General features: G+C 44.8%; 1 protein-coding gene across 1 annotated transcript; it reads right to left on the bottom strand.

The window, feature by feature from the left end:
• Positions 1-257: 257 nt before the first annotated feature.
• Positions 258-16527, bottom strand: RPN1 (ribophorin I). Its single transcript, XM_066617547.1, has 10 exons — positions 16163-16527; positions 12671-12735; positions 12139-12445; positions 5569-5778; positions 4806-4998; positions 3585-3684; positions 3341-3479; positions 2968-3087; positions 1979-2224; positions 258-1134 (listed from the first exon to the last, which is right to left on the bottom strand). The coding sequence occupies exons 1-10, from the start codon at positions 16400-16402 to the stop codon at positions 952-954; spliced, it is 1803 nt and encodes a 600-aa protein (XP_066473644.1). The 5' UTR covers positions 16403-16527; the 3' UTR covers positions 258-951.
• Positions 16528-17567: the final 1040 nt, after the last annotated feature.

Genomic DNA, 17567 nt, shown 5'->3' with positions numbered 1-17567 from the left:
GTAATCGATGGCCAATACCCTCATGTGTAACCTGTGTAGTCCCAGCCGTAAGTCTAACCTATTTTCCTTACCTGTATCTGTAATAAATAAATAAACTTCGTTGCAAAAAAAAAAAGTTCTAACAGCTCAAAAAATGGGGTTCTTACATAGACAATAGTATAAGGGAAAATAAAATCAACTGCCAACCAAAACTAAATTTATTGCTCAATTCAGGAGACTCAGTTTAAGATACTTATTAAGAAATTATACATTAGAAGAACGTTCATAATCCTTTATTTCAGTTGATCTTTCCTACAACTTGTTTTTTTAAAAAAACATCAGTCTGAGGAAAAGCACAGGCTTGTAAGCAAATGAACCCCACCCATCCCCCATCATCTGAACTGGACTCAACCTGATGCTATAATTTCAAACAGGCTCAGAAAGTTCAGGTGCAAGAATCTCAAACTGTGCGACAAATAGTAAAAAATTCCTTTGTTCAAGTTACCATCCACCCTCTCATTGCCAAGATATAAAAAGTATAAATTCAAAGGCAGAGGACAGAAGGAAAGATTTACCACCAAAAACCTTTTAACAAACCAGTTGTGTTTTATCATCTCTGCTAGGGGCATTCAGTGCCAGCAGAGGGCTTGCATGCATGCTTACTTACTGATAATTAGGGGCCCTTTCAGTACTTCAAGATACAGACTTTTGAAGTCACTTAATATGACTTTCAGTTTTGGGGAATGACCCCTGGCTACAGCAAGGCCAAGGCATGTTATATTAAGACCCCTCTTCCAGACAGAGGGAACAGGCCTTCAAGTAACTAACCCAAAATTATAACATCAATTTCCAACAATTCATTTTGGTGGCCAGGGACCCATCACCCCCATGTTCCAAATTAGTGTGGCTCAGTATGCCTATTCAACAGCCTTTTATCCCCTTTAGCTCTTTCCCCAACTTTGCACTTCCAAGTTATAGTGCATCAAGGATGTTGTCAATTTTGGTGATCAGCTCCTGACGCTTGTTGGAATGCAGCTTCTCATTCTCTATGTACGTATCCTTCTTCAGCTTGCCAACCACTAGACGCTCAGCCTCCACAGAGGATTTCAGGACCAGCTCCTTGACTTGGCTATCAAGTTTCTGAATTTCACTCACCTTGATGAAATTTAGAACAAAATATTGTCAGAAGACACAAAACAATGGAGAGGTTGTTTTGTAGTACAAGCATCTTTAGGGTTCTCTGTGCAGTAGCAGCAGAAGTAAACAGTTGCACGTCAAAATTGAAAGAGGCATTATAGCCAAAAAGCAGAACAAAAGAGAGAAGCATAGGCCAACTCTGTGCCACTGTAACCAACACAACTTAAAGTCAGGAGGACAGGATTCCTAAATTCCACTCACCAGTGTTGAGTAGCAGCTTACAAAAATACCATTTCACAAAGTAGTGTGCATGCCAGAAAAATCAGAAGGTGTGGCACAGCCAGGAACATGGCTAGTATATTACTCATGTAGTGTTGCAAAGAGCTTTTAGGGCCAAAATTGCTTCCTTTAAGGGTCACTTACACTGAAGAGAGGGCATGGCTGATTGATGTGGTAGACCCTGATCTTGACTGATGAGGTCATCTCAGCTAACCAGCTGAGATGGTCAACAACACTGCTTTAAATCATTCATACCTGGCAATGCATTATGTACAGTCACGACAGCATACAAATCTGAGGCTTTTCCTCTAGGTTCTTATGCTTTAAAGATGCCTGCTTGGATTCCAAGATTTCTCTCAATAAGAAACACTATAAATCTTCATTTAGTAAAATTGTTCAGGAAACGCTGTGATAGGTTAGAACACTAGCAAAACACACCAAAAACTTACTCCGTTCCCTCACACTTGTTAAACAGGAAAACATCTGCCTGTGGAGAGAGCGGTGTAAGAGAAGAACACAGTTTGGAAGCAGAGCAACCTCAAAAGCGAAAAGGAGCAAAAACAAGGAGGCAGCATATTCTTACTTTGTCACAGAGATCAGAACCTTCTGTCTTCAGCTTGGATTGCAATGAGGCTATTTCATTGGTTAAGGTCTTGTGTTCAGTCTCCAGAGATTTCTTGCCACTGTTCAGGGTGGAAATATCCCTTGACTGCTTGTATTTATTCACAGCTTCATCAAAATGACGGTACAGACCTAGCCTCTTGTTCACAAGGGTAAGAACTTGCTCTGTAATACAGGCAACTTTCATCCTAGCTTCTGCTGCTGGATCCTGTAAGAGTGCAAAGGTTTACCAGGTGAATTTAATACTACTCACAAACACACACTGAATTTCAAATGTTCAAAGTGTTTCACATAGATTCTCAGTAGACTTTACTATTATCCTGCAAAGCAGATTAGCATTATCCCCACATTACAGATGGAAGTAAGAGAGTGTGGCTTACTTAAGGCAGGTTTTAAACCAGTGAGTTCAATTCACAATTCAGTTTCCTGCCATGGCACTGGCTAACTGGCACAGCAGCACCACACAAAATGTATAACTTTTACCAAATGAGTTGCCAGAAGCAAAGTGGCAGACTTTACTTGCTCAAAACAGGGTTCTGCTCAAGTTTATAACAATGCACCTGCTTGGCTAGAACTGACATTACAAAATCAAGTACCTCATTCATCACAGATTGAAGATAAGGAACTTTGGCCAAAGAAAAGGTCAGACTTAGAACTGAAAATACTATCATGTCTTGAGTCAAACAATTTGTTTAAATGTGTTTTAGAACACATTTGTTTGTTAAACAGCTACTAATATCTTCAGACCATCACTTATAGTCTGCTCTCCCAAGCTGCCCGTATTTCACAAACACGTTTACAAGGATTACCTCACACAGAAATCACCAACAAATCCAGTACTCCAACATTATTAACACAAAGTCATTTGATACCCAGATAAAGCTATCCATAGAAAACAGCAATCAGATTAATCCTTCTAATCCATCCTCCCCCAAACCAGTATTTTGGTACCTTTGTAATGGAGAAGTCCAGCCTCACATAAAGGATCACTGTAAAGAATAGGATGTAGAAAGCTCCAACAACAAGCAGAGGCTCCTGCAACATCAGGACCTTGTTAAAGTTATAGTGCACCTAGAAAAAGTAAGGCAAGTACTGAGATAAGTGCAATCTAACTATTAACCTACATTTCTAAACACATATTCAACGTTCCTAGTTAAGACCACATGCAATAATTAGTCTTTCAACTAACCTAGCAATAAGTATATACACTCCCCTGTTGCAACACTGTCACAATACACATATATAAACTGTCAATTGGACTACAAATGTCAAAGAGGCAATGCTTCTAAGGTTTTATACCATCTAAGCAAGAGATTCTATTTACCACAATATCTTGAATATGCTGTTCTACTAGGTTGTTTTTATGTGCCACAATGACTGGGCGACCAAACGTGTCCAAGTAGGTATAATGAAGCTCATCACGAGCCCGGCTGATTTCATATGGGCTATCGACATGGATATTTCTGCAGACAGAGACAGATGCATGAATATTTGTTGCCATTTTCTGAGGCAGCTAATTAAAATAACATGATATATGTCTGCACTCTCTCAACTATATTGTTACTTACTTGGCACCTTCTGGAAGAATTATCTTTACAGTTAGTGAGTCAGTAACTTGCTCATCAAAAACATGGTCAACAAATCTCATCTTCAGAGCATACTGATCACCTGGGAAACAGAAAACAGTAGGTTCAGTTGACTTTCCTATGTCTCCGCATCCCAACAATAGAAGCCATGTTGCCTAAGAATCTGAGATTTTACAGATGCTCTCACAGAAAGCCTTAGGTTTCAATGGAACTGATTTTAATAAGAAACACCCAGATAGAAGAAAAGTTGGAAGACCCTGAATACAATATTCAAAGGTTTTTCTTAATTATGAATTGCATAGCAAACAAAACTACAAAACAATCCAGGAGCAGAAATGTATATAATTTGGAAAAGAACACCACAATATCTGGGGAATAGGAAATGGAGTGAGGTGAGCAATAGTGTATGGAAGGCATTCCTGGAGTCTCGAAAAGGAAAATTCTACAGTAACAATGCAAGCCACAGACGTCTTTCAAATACGACCTTTAGAGTTAAGATTGACACTTAGTAACACTTGAAATGTCCTTTAGCAATGAATTCAGTCGTACACACAAATGAAACCAACTTTTAGGAATTCCAGATATGACATTATGCACAGAAATGCAGGTAACAACTAGCTCTATACAGGTGTGCCCCAGTATCCGCGAGGGTGGGGGATTCCATTCTGGAACCCTCTGAAGTTAACTGAAACTGTGGATAGCAGGGAAAACCCCCCCACACACAATTCTGCTCACCTATGGGTCTTCTGAGCCAGACAGTAAAAAAACGCTACTTCCAGTTTCAGTGAGAAACTAGAAGTAGCGTTTTTTTACTGTCTGGCTCAGAAGACCCATAGGTGAGCAGAATTGTGTGTGGGGGGGGGGGGAACTGGAAGTAAATTTTTAATGCATTGGGCAGTCTGGGGAAGCCCTCTGGGGCTTCCGGGGGCCTTATATGGCATTAAAAATGTCACTTCCAGTTTCACTGAGAAACTGGAAGTAGTTTTCTTTTCTTTTCTCTTTTACTGTCAGGCTCAGAAGACCCTCCTGAGACGAGCTCTGCTTCCCTCGTCTCTGGAGGGGGCACGGGAGGAACCCCACATGCAGATAAGTGAATCCATGGATATGGGGGGCCCACCTGTACTTAGGTTCCTTGCACTTCTTTTAGATAGATGCTATGTTCCTGGAAATTTGAGGTATTACCACCCCAACAGGAAAACTTACCAAGATTGAAGAGATATTCATAACTAGGCAGATTATAACCAATGATGTAGTGTGTCTTCCAACCTCCAAAAAGGGGGAATCGGGGGCGAATCTCCATCTCCACTGAGTCATCCAGGATGAGAAGGTGACTGGTAGATATGTTGCCAATTTCATCTCTGTAATATACATCTTGAGCAGCAGCAGGAAGGATAGTCTGCAGAAGCAAGAGATAAGCACTCACTGCATTTTCACTGAAAGACAAGGTGAACAGTGTATTATCCACTTACCTCCACAAAAAAATCCACTTGTTTTGATTTATCCTGGCTATTCTTCCACTCCATGGTTGGAGGTGGCTGATAATTAAAAATCCACCAGAAGATACAATAATGGGGGGGGGGTGCGGAGGAAGAGGGAAGATGTGTGGCTTGTGCGTCAATATTTCAAGTTTTATTGGAATATTGTGGCATGTCACACACCTTCTCTTCCTTCCCTCTTCCCCTTACGTTCAACTACCAACAGATGAACACATCCTAATGTCAGTAATAAAATCTCTCACCAAACAGAGTGGTGCTAGAAAGGGGGAGAAGGCACATTCCCAGGGTCACATATCCCCCTCTCTAAGAAGTTCCAGCAATTGTCACAGCATGCCCCCCTCCCTCCACTCCCAAAACCTAGGTCTACTTCCAGCCAGGGAATGGCGAGCTGTTCAGATATGATGTAGTGCTCTAGGAAAATACTGAAAAACACAAAAAGGTTATTTTTAATAAGAGAAGTAACAGCAGACCTTAAAGGATTTCACTGAAGATATTCCACTGTCTGGCTGCCTTTGGTAGTCATATCTGGAGAAAGGCCCCTTAAGCACAGCCCCTGTATGTTTTAAATCCACCGTCTCTTCTACAGCAATATTACCCCAGTGAGAAACTTCAATAACTCGTGTCATACTGGTGATAGTCAGGAATGGGCTATTGTTTTCATAGTGGACCTTAAGGGTATCCTAAAGGGGAGAAAAAATATACAGTGAACACTTGGAAAAAAATTATTCTACTCCATAGCTTTAGAACAAACTGCTCATTGACAGTACAATCTAGTAACAACAATCAGATTCCTTTTATTGAGAAGTTACTTAACGCATAGTTTATAATTTCATCATTCAGCACACTGGCATCGCTGGGGGTGCGGGCCACACTGGGTGACATGCCGGGGGGTGACGCGCCCTGGGGGAGGACACGCTAACATCGCAGCATTAGGAGCTAGCCCATCATGCCATACACTGTTGGATGCGGAACGTCCAGCGGAATGCAATTCAAAAAACCAGAGTGAAATCGCTCCTTTCCTTCAAAAGTTATGGCCAAAAAACCAGAAAGAAAAAATCCATGGATCCCTATGGAAAGTGAAAGTGAGCTGTATTGCGCGTTTACTCATGAGTAGCCATACTTGCCATCGGAAAGGGAAGACTCAGAGGAATTCAACGACACCAGAATGGTCCTGATCCAATGAATGCAGCCCCCAAAAACACAAAAAGGAGAAGGAGGTTCCTCCCTCCCTCCCAGCTGCAGTCTATTGAGCCCTATGGAAAGCAAAGCAGACTCACGGTCGCATATTCTCGTGAGTAGGCAGATGTGCCTTGGCTGCTGGTCAGGCCAGGCAAAGGGGAATGTGAGGACACCAGAATGGTCCCGATCCAATGGAGCTGGAGTGCAACAAAAGCTCCAAAAGGCAGCCCCCCCCCCCCCACTAAAAAGGACAAAAAAAAAAGAGGCTTGACCTGGTAAGGCAGTGGTATTCAAACTGGGGCATCACGACATCCCAGCCTGTGGGTCCTGGCCTCTGCCCCCTTAAGGGGCAGGGGCAGCCAAGAGACAGGGAAGGCAGCAGCACAATCCACAGGATCACACCACTCAGGGGGACTGCAGGGGCTTGGGTGCACTTGCCCAAGCCTCCTGCGGCCTCCCAGGGGTGCAGGGAGCCCAGCGCAACCTTCAGCAGGGCTCCCCAGGTCAGGAAAAGTGAAAGCAGATCGATTGCACCCTGCTCCGTAAAACCAGAGGCAGGACACGATCGATCCACTTTCCCTTCTGACGGGGCTGCAGGGACTGGGGTGCACCCTCCAGTCCCTGCAGCAGCTGTCCCTCTGTGTAGGGAGCCCTGCGCGAGCATCTGCAGGGCGCCCCTGGTCAGGGAAAGGGAGAGTGGGGCGATCGCACTCCACTTCCGCTTTTGCTGAGGCAGAGCAGATCGCTCCACTCTCCCTTTCCCTGACCTGGGGCGTCCTGCAGGCGCACACGCAGGGCTCCCCACACACAGGATGGCTGCTGCAGGGACTGGTGAGTGCATCCCAGTACCTGCAGCACCCTGAGCGATGCAATCCTGGGGATCGTGTCGCTGCCTTCCCCCTGCCCCTGCCGCCTCCACCCGCCCCCGCAAAGACTTACTCCAGGAGAGTTTGAAAACTGTAGAGGTAAGGGGAATGTTTTCTATTTTGCACTTGCAAAGCTAGGAGGGTTTTATCTTGATGTGCCTGAAATAGAAGAACTTTAAATTGGGCACTGGGGAGGGCTGAAAGTCTCACTGATTCTTTTTTTTTTGGGGGGGGGGGGGTTATTGCAGGCAGGCTACAGAGTAAGCTCCATCAACCACTATGGGACTTACATCTGAGTAGACATGCATAGGATTGGGCTCACAGGCTGCAATTCTACCCACACTTTCCTGAGAGTAAGCCCCATTGACCACAATAGGACTTACTTCAGAGTAGATTCACTTGGTGGAACAGGACTGGCTCCCCCTTATTTAATTATTTCTTTTATTTTAATTTAATTATTTATAATTATTTATTTTAATTTGCTTGATGATGTCACTTCTGGCCATGACATCACTTCCAATGGGTTCTGGACAGATTGTCATTCTAAAAAGTGGGTCCCAGTGCTAAACGTTTGAGAACTGCTGCAATAAGGTGTTAGTAAGTTGACATGGGTGTGTGTGTGAGAGAGAATCTATAAGTTTTCAAAATCACTAAAATCAGAATTTGGAGAAATAATACCATCATGTTATATATCAATCAATGCTTAATTTCATGCAGAATGCAATGTAACAATCCACACTGAAATATCTGTGTTCTAACAAAAGGTACAGCCAAAAAACCAGTGGGGGTGAGGCGATGGTACATCACCATGCCCACCACCTGGGGTGTTGCCCCGCCCACTGCATGGGGTGATGCGCAGGCCTCCTGCACCAGGTGACGCGAATCCTAATGATGCCACTGATTCAGCTTCTCTCTTCATGACTAGCTGCAAAAACACCACCTGCCTTGCAAAGACTTTTGCAGCACAAAAGTGTGCCCTTCCCCCCTCAGGGAAGAACAGCATCTATGACAGAGTGGCAGCAAAGTCAGAGAGATATATCCTCCTTTCCCTTTGTAGTCAACTAATGCAGGGGTCTCCAAATATTTTGGCCAGAGGGCCACATCAAATATCTGGCATGGTGTTGAGGGCTGGAAAAATTTAAATATGAAATTTATATAAATAAATTAGAGATGGAACTTAGATGAGTGAATAAATGCATGAATGGGCTAATTCATTCAAATTCACTGGCCCTTACAACACCCTCCAGATGCAACCAGAGCACACTTCCAGACATGTTCGACCAAGTGGGCCAGAGGTTTTCAGGGGACCAGAAGCTGGCTGTGGGCCGCATCTGGCCCCCGGGCCAGGGTTTAAAGACCCATGAACTAATGTGTAGGGGAAAAATACTCTAAGCAGACTTGAGCATCACAGCAGTGGACCTACCCAGCCCCACACCCAGGGCAAAGCTCTGCAATGGCGGCACCACCACCCCGAGGGCTGGCGCTGCCCCCACACAAAAACCCACCTCCCCTACTCACCTGAGGCCCACAGAGCCTCGCACGACCTCCACCCACGTTGGGGAAACCTCTCTGAGGTTCCCCGATGCTATGTGCTTCAGGGAAACCAGAAGCACAGTTTCTGCACCCCTCAGGAGCCTCAGAGAGGCTTCCGGGGGCCCTAGCACCTCGTGCCTGGGGCTTTTGCCCCATCAGACATGGTAGGTTTGCAACTGGAGCATCTCCCAATGGAGGGGCGGAAAGGCAGTCTATTTTAATTAATTAATTAATTAATTAATTAATTGACTGGGTAAGAGACACTTTTTCAAGTGGGTGATCTTTTATTTAGCAGAGGGAGAGTAACTGGCCCTCCTCACCCCAGCAGTGCCTGTCTGCTGGTGTTCTTTTGCATCTTTTTAGCTTGCGAGCCCTTTTGGGACAGGGAGCCATTATTTGATTTTTCTCTGTAAACTGCTTTGTGAACTTTTCATTGACAAGCGGTATATAAATAATAAACATTTTAGAAAATCTAGAAAGTTCACTTGTTGCCATTTCTCAAAAGACATAGTAAAGTTGTTTTGTCTACAAAACATCACTTCCTCATTCCCTTAATACTATCTTCTTAAACGTGATGGACACAGTGCACTGTTTCCTTTTTATCGTTGCTCAGTCTATTTTGAGTAAAATGACAAATTGAAGTCCCCTGTGTACTGAGAATAAGCATAGCAAAAGGCTGACAGTTCCTGTTTTTCCTTTTCCATCCTAAGACCATTGAGAATGTATAACTGTCAGAATTAGGAATAACTTTCCCAAACTTCCTATTTAGGGTTTTAAGCATCCCAAAAGTATATTCAAAATCAAGGTCCCTCTGAATAATTTTTTCCCCCTTAAGAAAAGGACTCAGACACTGTGTGAATTATTTAAAGAAGCAGGGAGGGATTTCTTCACTTCCCAAGTGGCAAGTTTTAATTTTAAAATCTATGGGTTTGGGAGGGAAAAAAAAAGCAAGTGTTCAAACTCTCTGGGAGTTTGGAAACCGCTCTAAATTCTTGCAGGGGCGGGGGGGGGGGGAGGCAGTGGCTTCGATCCCCAGAACTGCACCGCTCCAGGGGCTTGGCTGCACTTACCAGAGCCTCCTGCAGCCTCCTGGGGATGTAGGGAGCCCTGCGTGAGTGTCTGAAGGGCTCCTTGATGCTTCAAAAGTGAAAAGTGACAAGCGCACCACTTCTGGTTCAGCTAGATTCTTTGCAAACTAAATCCTACATAAGAAATGTCTGGATCTGGTATGGAAGCATCTAGTTCAGTTTTTATTTTCAAGAGTGGCAAACCTAATGTTCTTCAAAAGCTTACAAGCAGAGCATAAAGGCAACTCCCCTTTCCAGAGGTACACTACCTCTTCAAAAGGAAACATCATTTACATGGAACCTCCCTATTCAGAGGCAGATTTCTATGCAATGGAACAATGTTATCTCTGCCTATGGACAGACAGAGAATTAGATACAGGACAATCTGTTAATACCACTTTCATGCTGAACGCAAGTTGCACTGCAACAATAAAAAGTGTGCCAATTTAAACTTGCTCTTCATTTTTCTGTTCCTTCATCTTCTGACAGAAAAGAGAATGTGAAATACACGTGGCACAATTTGATAATAATCACAGTGTCACATTCATGTCAGTACAGAAAGTGTAGCTACACAGAGGCTGAAATGTCTACACTCTGTGCCTGCAAAATCAAAGCAGTGAACAAAGTAGGTACATATTGTGTATCCCTGATCTGGAATGCTTGGGACCAGAAGTGTTTTGGATTTTGGAATATTTGCATATCATAATGAGTTCTTAGGAATGGGACCCAAGTCTAAACACAAAAATCACTTATGTTTCATATACACATTGGCTGAAGGTAATTTTCCCTGTTGGGGATGCTGACTAAACTGTCAGTTGTGCACCTGCTTCTTCGCCACAACACATTACAAGATCAGGTGTGAATTTTCTACTTCATGTTGCTACTCAAAAAGTTTCGGATCTTGGAGCATTTCGGATTTTTGCATGGTGAGCCATGGCCACCCAGGGAGCTAAGGGAGCTGCTGAATCCTTGCAAAAAACCCTCTGCCCTATACAACTTATAGGATTGTAACCCTAATGGGAAGCTGTGGTCAATGGCCCAGAAGGTCAAGGGACCCTCTAGTCAAAAAAGTTTGGGAACCACTGAGATAAGGGATACTTAACTTATATTTATTTTGCATAACTTGCTCTGCTTTAAAGATTCAGGTTTTCAAAGGGTCTTGAATGTTATTGAAGGATCAGTGTTGGACAGCATGGTACAAAAAGACCTGTTGAGTATGGAGGAAAATAAGTACTGAGGCCCCATACTTGCAGATCCCATATGCATGGATTCACCTACCCATGGACTGGGAGCTACCAGCACGCACACCCCTACGTGCACCCTTCATGGAGGGAAAGAGAGCTCAGCTCCCCTCACCTCCAGAGGGACCTCAGAGCTCAGCAGAGGCTGGAGACATCTGTCCCCAGCCTCTGCCAAGCTCAGACTGAGCTCTGAGGCTAAAAAGCCCTGGAGGGCTTCCCTGGGCCTCCTAAATGCATTTAAAGCAACACTTCTGGTTTCTTAGTGAAACCAAAGTCACTTTTTTTAGCCTCAGAGCTCAGTCTGAGCTCAGCAGTGACCAGGAATGGGCACCCTCAGCCTCTGCTGAGCTCAGAGGCTCCTCTCAGCAGAACGCCCCTCGACTCTGGAGGGGGGACAGCTCCCCAGGGACAGGCATCCACCCGTATTCGCAATTTCACCTATCCACAAGGGGTTCCAGAACAGAACCTCAGTGGATAAGGATGTGTGCCTGTATTCTAAGGATTTGGAACCCTTGCTTTTAGTCTTATTTGGATTCTGAGACACTACAGTAAACAGTTGCTTATGTTTTTCCTCTGCAACCATGAGGCTAAACGCTTACGTGCAAAATGAATTTCTACAAGTTTTGTACATTAACCAAGTAGCAAAATATACAATCACACACAGACAAGCAAGTCTAGATTTTTAAGGGACTCTAATATTTTTTCCCACAGCAGTGCAGGCCAGAATTTAGGCAACTTTGAAAGGGAGCAGCAGCAATATTCAAGCCACTGAGAGTCCTTCCTATCCTCTGTTTATCTATCAAACACTATAAACCTCTTAGAAGGATCACATCACTGATGTCTGATAAGGCTCCTAGAATGCGAGTGGCATCAGCATCCATGGCCATAAGAGTCACCATATCCAAATATGCTGAATTAGTTTTTAGTTTTCTTTAGGAAAGAAACACATATATTGCATTCATACCCCTACCACCAATTCTCTTCCCTTCATCTCCCTTGTGTCAATATTTAGACTGTGATGCCACAGGGATAGGGATCTGCCTTTTCATTCTTTGAGAAGTGCCAGCACAAATAAAATTCATTTATCAGATGCATTTTGTTAAGAACTGGACAAAAAACACTTTTCTGAACATTTACTTGAGGTAAGAGTTTACCTCACTGTACGGTGGTACATCCCTGAAGGGTCCATATTCAATCACATCCTCTGACCGGCTGGGATTGCCTAATTTGGTATAGCTTTCCACATTCCTCGAGGCAAGTTTCACACGAGTTGTTTGAGTCTTGGTGGGATAAGGAGAGTAAAAATAGTGATTCCCCTCAAAGACCACAAACTGCTTCTCTGCCTGGGTGATGTGTGTAGGATATGGCTGAAGCACATGCGTAAAAACTGTTTCGATGGATAACTGAATCCTGGCACCTGGAGCCAGAGGAGATGGCAACTTCACGGTGAAGAATTTTCCACTGGGGGGAAAAAAAAATCAGTCAAGTTATTTCGGTTTGACAGATGTCCTAAGCTCAGATTAATCAAAATTGCAGTGATTGTGTCTATCAGTTCAAAATGAGGATTATGTGGTCAAACTCTCAGAAGAATCTCTTTCAGATATTTCCAAGAACTATCTCAGGTGATTAAAATTTGTTATCAAATATTGTGTGAAATACTTTTCAATATTCCAGGACCAAACTCACCTTTTACCTTTAACTTTGGTCTCCTTCACCTCCAGGGTATTCTCTTCCTCGTCATCATTCTTCACCTATTCCAGAATAGGGAAGGCTGATCAATGTTACTATATATAGTTCATACATCATACATCTGAATCTTTAAAAATTGGCCAGGTTTATCAGAAGTGCAATAGAAATCAAATTATCTACCAGAAGGAAGTCAGGAGAGATGCTGCCATACAAAAAAAAAATTCTCACACACACATAATCAGCCATACAATCATTTATAAGTTGGCCAATTTAATAACACTGCTGTAATATCTCAAAGCAACTTATCTGATAAATTGTCTCAAATCTAGTTTGAGAGTCTCATACTAATTTCAACAAGAAAAATATTTGCTTATTGGATACAAATTTTCACTCAGAGTTTGAAAAAATTCCTTGAAGAAAAGATTCACCAACTGGACAGGGAAATGATGGAAACAATTTTGGTCTGGTTTTCTTGAAGTCAGGAAAAAAAGTTGATTTTTTACTTGCCCAGTAACAGTCTGTACATCCCAAACAGAAGCCACACAGATAATGCATTGGGCAGCACTTACTTTCATCCCATTCAAGGAGTAAGCAGGGTGCATATGCCATCCTAAGTTTGTTAAGAAAAGGACCTAGGCAAACAACTCTGGAATGCTAGCTTCATATGGGGGCACTGAAAGAATTGCCAACAGATTATTCCCAATTTAGCTGCAGTATGACAATACACGTGTTTTACAGTGGAGATCAGGCCTGTAACCATACTTTGTGCATTAAAAGGACACCCAAATGAGATTTTTTTTAATGCTTTGATTGGTCTTTAAATGCAAAATACTTTACAAGTCTCACCACAAGTCTGAAGCAAATCAAACTAAGAAGAACTAAGACTAGATTACTTATTGAAAAACTCCCAAGGAGCCTATACTTATCAGACAGATTTGATACAGCTCAAAATTCACGTTCATCATTATACCCCTGGCCTAACCCACACCAACACAATAGGCCAGCAGTATACTCGACCCTGTCTCACAGACAACTCCAAGTCCATTTCTGGCAATCAGATGAAGGTCACTCCATACTGTAACAAAATCCCTGTCTACTGTCCTTACCGTAGTCATACAACCCTGGCTTTAACTGCTCCCAACAAATGATTCAAGACTTCCTTTCCAACACAGACTGAATTAGACAGGATTGTTAGTTTCCTCTGCATTCTTTAAAGTAAAGCCACCTTGCAATATACTCATTCCTAAATAGTTGAGAATAATCATTTTCTAAAAATATAATACATGTTTACAGGTAGAGGTGTTTGAAAACTGTGTTCTTTATTTTACTCAGAAGTAAGCCCACTGTGTTCAGCAAGACTTGGGCTGTAATCCTATCTTACTCATCAGAAACAAACACCTCTATTTATAGTCATAAAGAACTTCAGAAAGCAGCTTCCACTAACACTTTAGTACATAAGAACAGCCCCACTGGATCAGGCCATAGGCCCATCTAGTCCAGCTTCCTGTATCTCACAGTGGCCCACCAAATGCCCCAGGGAGCACACCTGATAACCTGCATCCTAGTGCCCTCCCTTGCATCTGACATAGCCCATTTCTAAAATCAGAATGCTGCACATACACATCATGACTTGTAACCCGTAATGGATTTTTCCTCCAGAAATTTGTCCAATCCCCTTTTAAAGGCGTCCAGGCCAGACGCCATCACCACATCCTGTGGCAAGGAGTTTCACAGACCAACCACACGCTGAGTAAAGAAATATTTTATTTTGTCCGTCCTAACTCTCCCAACACTCAATTTTAGTGGATGTCCCCTGGTTCTGGTGTTATGTGAGAGTGTAAAGTATTTGTTATTAGCTTATAATGATAACAGAAACCATAAACCAGCCTTTCCAAATGGTTTCCAATGTCTGAAGACCACCTCTGCCAATACTTCAATTATTGGCCAGTGACAGAAGCAAAGGCACTAATGCACACACACCCCATTTAAACTTGCAGTCCATTCCCATGGCCGCAGCCTATATGAGGAGCTTGCCACAGACAGTGCAGTCATGCTTGGAGATCCACGCCTACCTCCCTTCTAGCTTGCTACTAGCTGCACTCTGATTGAAGCACTTATGCTTACGTGTCAGGATCTGCCAGGCCATTACTAGAGCGGCAACTCACAAGGAAGAAATCACCAGCCCAGAGGAGAAAAGAAACACATGTGGAACCTTTCAGCAAAGAGACAATGTTTCAGGGGACAATGTCTGGAGGGATGTGTTGACAAGCCCCCAATGAAGAGCTGTTGGGTAGATCCCCCTCAGAAACAGCACCACATGTGATGTGCAATGCAAATTGCCCTCACACTCCATTTCCGGGTAACAACCCCATCAATCACCAAGATGTGGTAACATCCAGAGCTCACATTTTCCTCATAGTAGCTAAGGGAAAGGATCTTTTTTCCCCACTCACAACTGTGGCCCATCCTAAACAAACATAACTCCAATCTCAGTGAAAAGCAAGTCAACCAAAACACAGGCTGCTGAGAAAGCCATGACAAACAATTCCAGTCAATGGCAGTCCAAAAGGAGTCTGGTGCTGGGAAAGACAGAAGGACCAGGGTGGCCAGATTGCAAAAGGGGACTAGGCACCCCAAAATGTAGGACATCCAGGAACAATGTAGGGCATGACCAAATAAAAGCAAAAAACATTCTTATGTTGATTTCATGTGGTTAATTTAAACATCATATTACTTATTCTTTAACTTAAAACTACATTACATATAATTTATTAATTACAAGGGGACTATGTGCTGCCTGCTCACAGGGAAAAGGAAGACATTTAAGTTCTTTTTAGCCTCATGACCTGGAAAAGAACTTAAATGTCCTCCTTTTCCCTGTGAGCAGGCAGCACATAGTCCCCTTGTCTATGGAGGGACATGTCCTGGGAAAAAAGGAGGATGTCTGGTCACCCTGAGGAGGGCAGAAGAAGCACTATGAGGCTGAAGCAAGAACTTCTGGGGAAAGAAAATTTAAAGGCAGGTGAAGACTAGGAAGGAGGGAAAGGGGGGAGGGAAGGAAGGAGAGGAAGAAGAGCCACAAGAGGGGGAAGAGGCACCTCACTTAGAAAAGAGTAAACCCTTAAAAAGTACCCCCCCCCCCGTTAAAGCATCACGCAAAGGCTGGAGAAGCACTACTGGACACAGGCCACTCACTGCTCCTGCAGCATCGCTCCAGGAGAGGAAGATTAAAAGGCAGGAGGAAGGGAAGGCTCAGAGGCAGCCGTGCACGCGCTGAGGCTGCAACGGACTTGCAGCCCGATCCTAGGCATGTCTACTCAGAAGTAAGCCCCACTAGAGTCAATGGGGCTTACTCCCAGATAAGTGTGGCGAGGACTGCAGCCTCAGAGCCGGACCCTAGGCCTGTCTACTCAGAAGTAAGGCCCATTACAGTCAACGGGGCTTGCTCCCAGGTAAGCGAGGAGAGGACCGCAGCCGGGCGCCGCTCACCTGCACCCCCAGGTAGGCGAGGCGGCCCTCCAGGCCGGGGTCCAGGGCCAGCAGGAAGGAGGCGGCGGCGCCGGAGCCCCCCGCGGGGTTGGCGAGGCTGAGCTCGGCGGTGACTTTGGCCAGGTGCGTGGCGAGGTCGACGGTGCGCTTCACTTCTTCGTTGAGCAGCTCCGGGGCGGCCGAGGCGCTCCCGAGGAGCAGGAGGAGGGACAGCGACAGGCACGCCAGGCTGGACTCCATGGCCGCCACGCCGAGAGAGGAGCAGTGGCGCGCCGCACCGGATGCACTCGCGCCCCTCAGCGCGGCTGCTCATTCATCGGGGAGGGCACAAGATGGCGCCCCCCACCGCGAGGGAGAGACAAGATGGCGGCCCCCAGCCGCGCTCATGGTGGGAGCCAATGCGATGCGAGGCCCCGCCCGCCCGCGCCTCGATCACGTGACCGAGCCGGCCTTGCGCTTGCCTGACCCGCTCGGAGGGCGCTGGGCTGCGTCAGACTGCGGCGCCGCCCTCCCCCTAGTGGTCTGATGGCAGTGCTAGCCATGCTTCCTTGGAGTAAGCGCCATTGGCTATAAGGGGACTTGCTTCTGAGTAGACATGCCTGGGACTGGGCTCTGAGGCTGCAATTCCATCCACACTTTCCTGGGAGTAAGCCCCATTGACTCTAATGAGGCTTACATCTGAGTAGACACACCTAGGGCTGGGCTCCTAGGCTGCAAGCCCATCCACACTTTCCCGGGAGTAAGCCCCATTGACTATAATGGGGCTTACTTCTGAGTAGTCATGCCTAGGGTTGGGCTGTTGGAGGGTTGATGGAAGGCCGTGATAAAACGATTCGCTGGATGCTTGGCAAGGGGTGGCAATCCCCCCCATTGCCAATTAGGAAAGGAGAGCACAATCCTAGACACGTTTACTCAGAAGTTAGTCATGTTATAGTAAGTGGGGCCTACTCCCAAGTAAGTGTGGATAGGATTGTAGCCGGGAGCCCAAGCTTCGGCATCTCTACTCAGAAGTAAGTCCCATTAGAATGAATAGGATTTACTCCCAGGTAAGTATAGATAGGATTGCAGCCTGAGGATCCAGTCTAATCCAACTTTCCAATACCAGGGCATCTACAGTGCAGCCCTGAAAGAAAGGAACAAACATTCCCTTAGGCCTCCATGACTGCCCTCTCACTGAGGGATGCAGTGCACACCCCATTGGTGTGGTTGCAGCAGTGGTGGGAAATTGGTTAGGATTGGGCTGTAACTCCTTTGAGGCTAGGGATGCTGAGGTCACTCAGAAGCAGAGGATAACCCCTCCAGAAGTAGCAGTACTACAGTATTTATCATTATGGCATACATATGTTGAATTCTAAGGCCCAAGAGGTAGGTACAGAGAGAGTGCATGAACATGCAAACTGAAAAC

The sequence above is a fragment of the Tiliqua scincoides genome, chromosome 2, assembly GCF_035046505.1.
Source record: "Tiliqua scincoides isolate rTilSci1 chromosome 2, rTilSci1.hap2, whole genome shotgun sequence".
Lineage (NCBI taxonomy): Eukaryota > Metazoa > Chordata > Lepidosauria > Squamata > Scincidae > Tiliqua > Tiliqua scincoides.
The sequence above is the reverse complement of the archived record's forward strand: the minus strand, read 5'-3'. Positions and strand labels throughout refer to the sequence as shown.

Coding starts and splice junctions, on each gene's coding strand:
- RPN1 (XM_066617547.1), bottom strand. CDS start 16,402: ATGGAGTCCAGCCTGGCGTGCCTGTCGCTGTCCCTCCTCCTGCTCCTC. Junction 12,736..16,162: donor TCGCCTACCTGGGGGTGCAG/GTGAGCGGCGCC, acceptor ATTCTGGAATAG/GTGAAGAATGATGACGAGGA. Junction 3,088..3,340: donor AGCATATTCAAGATATTGTG/GTAAATAGAATC, acceptor TACTTTTTCTAG/GTGCACTATAACTTTAACAA.